At 31.2% G+C, this 8,695-nt stretch overlaps 1 protein-coding gene across 1 annotated transcript; it reads left to right on the plus strand.

Moving 5' to 3' along the window:
* The first annotated feature begins 436 nt into the window (after positions 1 to 436).
* Positions 437 to 4,387, plus strand: LOC114409506. The gene is made up of 3 exons (XM_028372985.1): positions 437 to 581; positions 707 to 744; positions 4,137 to 4,387. Exons 1-3 carry the CDS (start codon positions 509 to 511, stop codon positions 4,239 to 4,241), a joined length of 216 nt encoding a protein of 71 aa, XP_028228786.1. The 5' UTR covers positions 437 to 508; the 3' UTR covers positions 4,242 to 4,387.
* The last annotated feature ends 4,308 nt before the right edge of the window (positions 4,388 to 8,695 follow it).

Below are 8,695 nucleotides of genomic sequence, written 5' to 3' on the forward strand. Positions count from 1 at the left end.
ATTTGATGTGTGTATGTTGGTAGATAAATTTAATTGAATTAGAAGAAGCACAATGCACATGATGTAGTACCATGTGAGATGTGTTGAAAGTGAAAACAAGAACAGAGAGAGAAGGGGTTGACATCATGGATTGAAGAGAGTCTTAGGGTTTTAACATGTGTTGACATTTAATTGACTAATGGATCGATTTATGTTTTTAGTCATCATTGGGTTTAAATTCAATTTATGTTTTTAGTCATCATTGGGTTTAAATTCATCCAAATCTAATTCTAGACAAAAAAGAGAACATCATAATTTTATAGTGACAAAATTTGTTTGCAGGAAGTAAATCTAAACTTTTATATTATTTTTCTGAAATGAAAAAAAAATATTTTAGTTAATAATATTTTAACCTATTTGTATTATTATTATTATTATTTTTAAGGGAAGCCTAAAACTTAATAAAAGCAAATTCTGATTAAAAAAATAGAAGTCTGAAGGCGAGGTTAAGCATAGAAGAAAGAAGAGAATGGCTAGAGACAGCGTCCTAACACGCGTGGCGACCGGAGCCGCCGTTGGCGGTGCTATCGGCGGCGCAGTCGGTGAGATAATTTTCACTTCTTATTCACGGTTTGGTTGGATCCTTTTCATTAATAGGCAAACACGGCACAGCTTTCGCTCTGTTCTTAGGTTAGTGTGAATTTTGGAACTGGTGTGTTGCATGCAGGTGCTGTTTATGGGACTTACGATGCAATTAGGTATAAGGTATGCGATTCAAATCCTTTATTTATGTAATTGATTATTGAATGAGTGAATTGGAAAAGGCAATTGCAATTTTTTGTAATTTGATTGGGGGCAGTTTAGTCTCAAAAAGCTATGCTGATTATGACTAGGGTTTTAGTTGACGAAGAATTTGGGGGAAAAATTTAATTTTGTTTCGCATGAGTGAAATCATATTGGGGTGGGTTTAGATTTCGGAAGCTGAAGAATCACTAGGAGATCAATTGTATTTCTGATTTTAAAATTAAAATCTATCTTAACCCTAATGCTTCAGTAAGTGGAAATTAATGTAATATGAAACTGTTAATTTTTGGATTTTGCAACTTGGTTAGTTTAGTGTCTGATGATTTAGTGAACAGGTCTGATTAGGAGTTTAACTGGTTGGGATCAAAGAAAAAAAAAGAGGAGAAAGAATATCTAGGCTTTGAATTTTTCTTCTTAGACATCGGATGTCTCAACATCTTACTGATTAGGGGTTCTATGGAAGAAAACAGAGATTGGTTGATTCTTTGATAGCTGGATACATAAATGGAACTAGTCAATGTTGGGACTGAGAAGTCCACAACTGGACTTAGTTAAATATCCTGCCACTAATTAACGCGAAAGAAAGACCAAATGAGTGAAACAAACTAAGTGAAAGCCTTCAAACAAAACCAAATCATATAACTATCCTAGCTAACTCTCCATCTTCCTTTTTATTTTTAATTATACATGTGATCCCATCTCCCTTTATAATTACCATGATCTCAAACAACACTCCCCCCTACCAAAATTTGACCTTGTCATCAAGATGAAATTCAGCAGCCTATCCTATCAAAAGAAGCCACACCATCTCCTCCTTCGAAATCTTCCTTCAGTAACGTTTTGAAACAGATGATCTAAGCTATATCACTCCTAAGAACAAAGCCCCTTCTTGATGTTCAACTGTATTTCTTCATCAAAATATCTCTTAAAACTTCCTTGGTTTGTCAAAGTACCATTTGGTTCTGCCAGTTGCTGAATCCATCACCGACCCTTCTTTTGGGTTGGTTCCTGCAGGTTTCCCAGAAACAGATTCATATGTTGTTTTGTATGATGTGTAACTTCTATATGTGGCCCTCCTTCACTGCCTGAAAATCTCCCCTCGTTTAATATCCACTTACTATCATCTTTCTACGGGGCATAATTCATCATCTTTGGTATTCCACTAGGCACCTTCCAATTCACCCTTGACTTCTTCCTTCAACCCATTCAGGAAATACCCTAAGATATTCAGGACCTGTACCATTCAAGGGGCTTTGGTAGAGCTCACATTGCTCCTTCTATCCTTCCTTGAGAGAAGTTGTGAGGCCCATTGTCATAGGGAAAATGTAAAGCATAGCAAGTTATTTGAGAAGGTGAATATACCTTTTCTGAAAGATAAAATTTATCTTGTTTTGGGATCTCTTTATAAAGAAATAAAGTGCTTACATCGATTCAACTTATTACTTTTTTGAGAGGTTCATTATCATAAGAAAAATGTAAAGGCTTAACAAGTTGTTTTGAGAAGGTGAATATACAATCTTGATTCTCAGCTTAGATCTTTTGTCATGATGTAAAAATTTACTTTCGTTTGACTCTCTTTCTCTCGCTCACACATGCATAATGTCCCAATGTCGAATTGTTTGTGTTTTGTCTAGCGTCCTTGTTCTTCATCTTTGCCTAACAACATGATTCTGAGGTTGTTAGCATCCAATTACTAGGTATAGTCCCATATTGGAAGTATGTGATTCTAGTGCGGGTTTTATAGGGCCTTGAGCGTTCTTCATTATTCTCTCTCTTTTACCAGTTGGTTCTATCACAGACTTCCTTCTTTTTTTTTTTTTTGCTCAGCACAGACTTCCCTCTTGGCATTGATGTACAGGGTGTATGCATCCCTATGTTTGAAACAGCACCCTTCGATCTTGCATTTCACTAAGTTAGTGTGTAGGGAATATGATTTATGCCTTTGTTCCTATTAAAAGGATTGGAGGCTTAGTGAATGCTGTCAACAACAGTGCCCTTCTAGGTTGAGGAATTTTGCAATTGTGATATAGAGCTGGGTCAAGTTGTGTTGGGCATGGAGCATCCTTGTAGCATTGACCCAAGGCCCAATTTCCCACTAAAAGAACCAATTGCCTGCGTGAGTATGAGTATGACCACCTGAATAGAATAGCCCCATCTTCCTCTTATTGAGTGCCCAATTGTCAGGGATTTCATTGGCGTTGAACATCCTCATTTTGCATGCTATTCCTTTTCAATGCTCCTAGGCAGCTCAATTGCCCGCATTATTCAATAATGTTGGTGTGTTCTGATTCTTGTCATAATGTCCTCTTTTAATCCCCCAAGTTAATAACCCAGAACCTAGTCTTTTGGCAACTCCATGATTTGGCTATCAAGATTCAAGATTTTAAAACTTCTCACATAATCCTCCATACTTCCATCTTATTGTAAGATAGCCAAACTTTCTAATGGACTCCCCTCATTGCATCCTCCAAAATGCCTTAACAGATCTGCCGCTGGTTCTACCCAAATATTGCTTCAAATATTGCTTACAAATTAAGGTTAGGTGCACCTTCACCCATGAGCATGTGTGCCGCACCTCGAAAAAGTTTTCGTCTCTTGCTATCCATCCCACTGGATAGTCCCCATCAAAGACAATGAGAGTTCTACTTTTTTTATTGCTAATTGATGGCTCTCTTAATTTTCTCATAATGATATCCTCCCTTGGGCCTTGCATCTCTTAAATCTGATTTACATGTTTATATGGTAAAAAATGAAGATAAAAATTTTGTTTTTGATTCTCATACATTACAAGATGTATTCAGTTAAACAAGTCATTTTTTATTACTTTATCATCTTAATTCCAATCTGGAAGAAAATACTAGGATAACATATCATTTCCAATTTGTAGGTAGATGAGTACATACAATTCTGATATTTGAAAGTATGTTATGAATTAATCTTTTAGGCTCCTTAGTCCTTTTCAGGTATGTATCTAATCTTCAAACTTTGAGTACTGGTCAATCATATGCATGTTCTGGAGATATAAGGTTGACCTAGTGGTTGGAAAGGGGGGGCTTGAGAAGGGGGAGTTGTAAGTTCGAATCCCTGGACTAACATTTCTAACTAAACTAATAAACTAACATTTGACAATAAAAATAAAATAAAATCATATGCATGTTCCAGCCACGAGGTTTTTAAAGGATACTATACATTGCACTTGTCTACATTGGCAGTATATATACACTCAATCATTTCTCTGGTTTTCTGTGGAAGTGCAATGGCATTTCTTTATTCATTCCTAGGGCATTACTCTACTGAATAATGATGTAGCTTCCTTTGTTTAGTTACTCAGCTATGACGTTGAAACCTTGCAGGTTCCTGGACTCCTCAAGATAAGGCATATAGGGCAGACCACTCTGGGAAGTGCAGCTGTATTTAGCTTGTTCCTAGCGGCAGGAACCTTGATACGATCTCACTAGTTTGTTTCCTTAGATTTTGCAGTCATGGTGACGAGTTTTCTTTCAATTTTAGCCAGCAAAAATTGCCATGTAACCTCACATTAATCTTTTGGGTGTTGACATTATATAAAGTTCTTTTTAATAAAAAAACAGAAAATTATGACAAATGAATTTTAAAAATAACTACTCAAATAAATTGGTTACAAATTTAACCATATATACCAAAATCAAACAAAATCTTTCTCATTCTAGTGTCTCACCACTTGTTATCTATAATTAATCTTGATATCCATAATCTCATATTTCTTATTATGAAAGGTTTGTATTTATTTAAAATTATGACTTAAATATGTTTTTAGTACTTGTAATACATTCCTTTTTAGTTTTAGTACCTGAACTATGTTTTCATTTATTAATTATTTTAGTACCTAATCAGGAAATGTTTGCATTTGATATCGGATAGCCCGAGTTCGTTAAGTGATGATGTGATAGATGAAATGTCAGATCATTTGCGTCACATTGGTTTCCAATATTTTGCATGTCATTTACTTTATTTTTATTTTAATTAATTGTTAATAAAAGGTCTAAAAAGTCCCTTTATTCCTTAACCAACTCTTCATACCTAAACATCCACCCCTTTCTACCAATTTCCCTTTCTACCAATATAAAAAGATAGGACATTCTAATTAAATTAATAGTTTAATTTTATTTTATTCATGTGAAAATTAATATTTTATCTATTTTAATGTATTAAATTAACAAGTCTCCCATGCATGTTATAGGTATTTTAAAATTTAAATAAATTTCTATACAAAAAATTAAAGGGATATATCATAGTTAATTTTAAATTTATCTACATGTTATTGATCCGAGTAGAACTGATCTCGTTTTCCTAGTAAGGTTTTGAGTTCAAGTCTTAAGAATAAAAAATAAAATACAATTGGTAGAGAAGACTTACTAAAGGTGTCCAGTTAGATTTTTCAATAAAGATTAGTTATCAGTAAAACTAATAGTTGATAGATATTTTGCACCAATATCATGTTGGAAAAATGATCAAATTTTAAAGGTAAATAAAATATATAAATAAAAAATTAGTTAGAATGATAAATAGTTTGTTATTAATAATAAAGATTCTATTAGAAGTGTGTGTTTTGCATAATCTTATTAAATTTCACAAAATCTTGTTAGAAGATAATAATGAAAATATTCATATGCATATTCCTAGGAATCCATACTACACATGTTTTTTCTTATTCTCATTCCCTTGTAAAGGAGTGGAAATATGTATTCCCATGAGAATGTTTAAAATATTTTCTCTCTTTTATCTTATTCTACTTGATTTATTTATTTAATATTTTTGGTTTTGAATTAAAACATTTCAAAAAATTAGAAGTATTTATCAAACATCTTTAATGAGAATAACATTATGTATAATAACATTCTTAGAAATATTATTCCCAAGTCTAGAATCAAATATGTGAAACAAACATCCCCGTATTGAATAAAAATAATAAATCTCTATAGATTGTATCAAATTAAGATCAAGTGAGAGAAATCTAAAAATTTAGTTTATCTAAAAGGAAAAATATCTTCAAATTGATACAATGTATCAAGATTTAAAATATAAATCAAATCATATGTAAAATTAAAATTAAAAATAATATTTGAAAGGAATAATAAATAAAACTAAACTTTTAATGTTTATGATAAGATATATGATTTAATGAGAGTGGAAATATTTTTTTATTTAAGACTTAAATATGTTTTTAGTCCTTTAAATTTAAATAATTATTTTTTTATTGATCCCAAGTTTTTCAAAGAATTTAGTCCCTGTATTTTTTGTGTTAATAGTGTCACAATTGTAAAGATTTTTCATTGTCATAATTATTTTTTAATTTAATTTCGTAAAAAATAATGTGATAATTTAAAATTGTCAAGAGTATGTAAAAAATTGTCACATTTTCATATCCATATTTTTATTTTTCTTCTTTAAAACTATCATAATATGTAAAAAAATAATCATCAAATCGTACGAGTCAATCTTTTTTTAAAAAATAAATTTTGGTGTTTAAAAATCACCATAAATTATGAAATCATGAACAAAGATAAAGTAAAAGTAATTTTTTAAAAATTTGAAGAACTCATAAAAATAATTTATTTTAAAGTACTACAAAAACAATTATCCAAATTTAAAGGCCTAAAAACATGTTTAAGCCATTATTTAAAATTAAAGATATTTAATGATTTTCTTAATTTGAGAGAGCTTCGACGAATAAAGATAACACATTTAATTAAAGATTATCCTTGTTGAGTCCTTAACTACTAATAAGCACTAACCATAGATTTGCCCTTAAAAAAACCATAGCATAGTATTTAAGTAAAACATAATCACTGAAAAACAAGCCGATAGTCCTGCTAAGTTTTCTTTTTTTCTTCTTTTGGCTTCAACCACATTTGAATTGGGTATTGGTTGAAAAAGAGAGAGGCATGGCAATGGAGATGAGATCAATAATGGCTCTTCGATTTGCTTACAGATGTTGGATGGTACTAACAAAATGGGTTTCTTTCTGTTTTTTGGTGGCTCAAGACATGGCTAGTTCTCTCTAGACTCGAAAGAATCATATTAAAGTTCCTTTTGTAAGTACTCATTTTTTATTTTTTTATTTTTAGAGGTTTTTGATAGAGAACCATTGGAGTTCAATTTTGCACTCTTGAGTGATCAATATAATTTGAATTTCGTACTAGTGTTCTTTAGTTTTATCACCAATTTCATATTAAAATGTGTGTCATTTACGATAAGACAAAATTAATCCTCCCCTATCGGTTGAGAAATATTTTTGGTGCAAATCTTCTGTACCTTTATTTCAAATTGTTCGCAACCTTCCGTTGCTTTATATTTGTTCCCAGAAAATCAATTGAAGAATGGTTTTTCGAAATTTTTATAGATTAAAATTAGTTTTCAATTGTCATATTTTTTTATTCATAAATATTATTTTGTTAGAATATTAGTTTTCAATTGTCATTGTGTATGGTTAGGTCGTTATACTCTTGGCAACAAGGTGGAAATGTTCTTGGAAAAAGAAAGAAAAAAAAAAAACGAAGATTGAAGAAGTTGGCGTTGTGGTCAATATGGATGGCAGTTATCTGGAGTTTATGGACAGCTAGAAATTAAAGACCATATTTTCAATATTACTGAATTGAAGGTAGACAATTTGGTTGAGTTGGTAAAAAATCAGATGTGCATCTCAAATTCTTATTATGACTGGTCAATAGTACAGCCCTTAGTGAGATACATGTCTGACAAAATTGTGAAGGTTATATCGAGAGTCTTTTTAGCAAAGATAAAATTATTACTATACAAATAAGTTGGTAATTTGGGTGATATTAAAATTGATTTTTTTTAAGTAAGGTATGAAATTTGAATGAAGATTAATTATCAACATGCACAATAAATGTACCACTAATATGATTAAAAAAAAACATGATGGTTGAAGGTACATATACGAGGACAATCCCAGAAATACAAATACCTCAAATACGAGAAGCTTAAAAAGTTAAAGTATTCCAGGCTTAAAAAGATTGTATTTCTGGTTTGAGAAGCTTTGGTCAACATCTAACTCACTAGTCAAACAAAAATCAAAATAAAAGAATTTCCTCATTAATGATATTTTCATAATTATGTTATTTTTAGGCTAAAAATTATTTTGAGAATTGATAAAATTAGTTTAATTATAATTAAGAATTTTCATATTTTTAGTTTAAGGAAATGTTTCATTATGCATTAGTAATTAATTTATTGAGTATAATTAATGTTTTAATCATAGAAAATGAACTTTAAACTAGATTTGAGTAACTCCAAACATAAAATTATGTGACAACATGATTTCTTTATTGGAGTCAAATTAATTAAAATAGGATTGTTAGAGATGCCCAAAAATGTTTTTTTAGAAAAACATATTTTGAAAATGACTAAAGAACCCCTAAACCTAATCCGGAGCCGCTATAAAAGCTAAGAGAGAAAGGTGAGGTGCTTTAACTTCTCTCTAAGTTTCTCATTCCTCCTCCTTCTCTCTAGATTTTCCTAGTTTTAATATTCTCCTTTCTTACTCATTTTGGATATGTGGTAGAGGAGCACAAGCTCTATAATTGGGTGGTTACATTTTTCGTTTGAGCACTTGGAAGCAAATGTAAGAGGGGTTTTCAAATCCTTGGGGTCTATGTGTGGTTGCAACGGGTAGAAATTTTAATTTTATGTTGTGAAATGTTGTGTTATTTTTCGTATTTTCCTCTGTTCATGTAACTGAGACTGCTGTAATTGTCATTTGCTATTTTGGATGCCAAAATTGAGTTCCTAAGCCTCAAAAACCTTGGAAAGCACATAAAGTTTGTTGAATTTGGATTTGTGTAGTGAAAGTTATGTCCAAATCAAGTTTTGAACTCTAAAAATAGTTTTAGCATGGTTGAGAACTTAGAAA

Source organism: Glycine soja, chromosome 4 (genome assembly GCF_004193775.1).
Source record: "Glycine soja cultivar W05 chromosome 4, ASM419377v2, whole genome shotgun sequence".
NCBI classification, from domain to species: Eukaryota; Viridiplantae; Streptophyta; class Magnoliopsida; order Fabales; family Fabaceae; genus Glycine; species Glycine soja.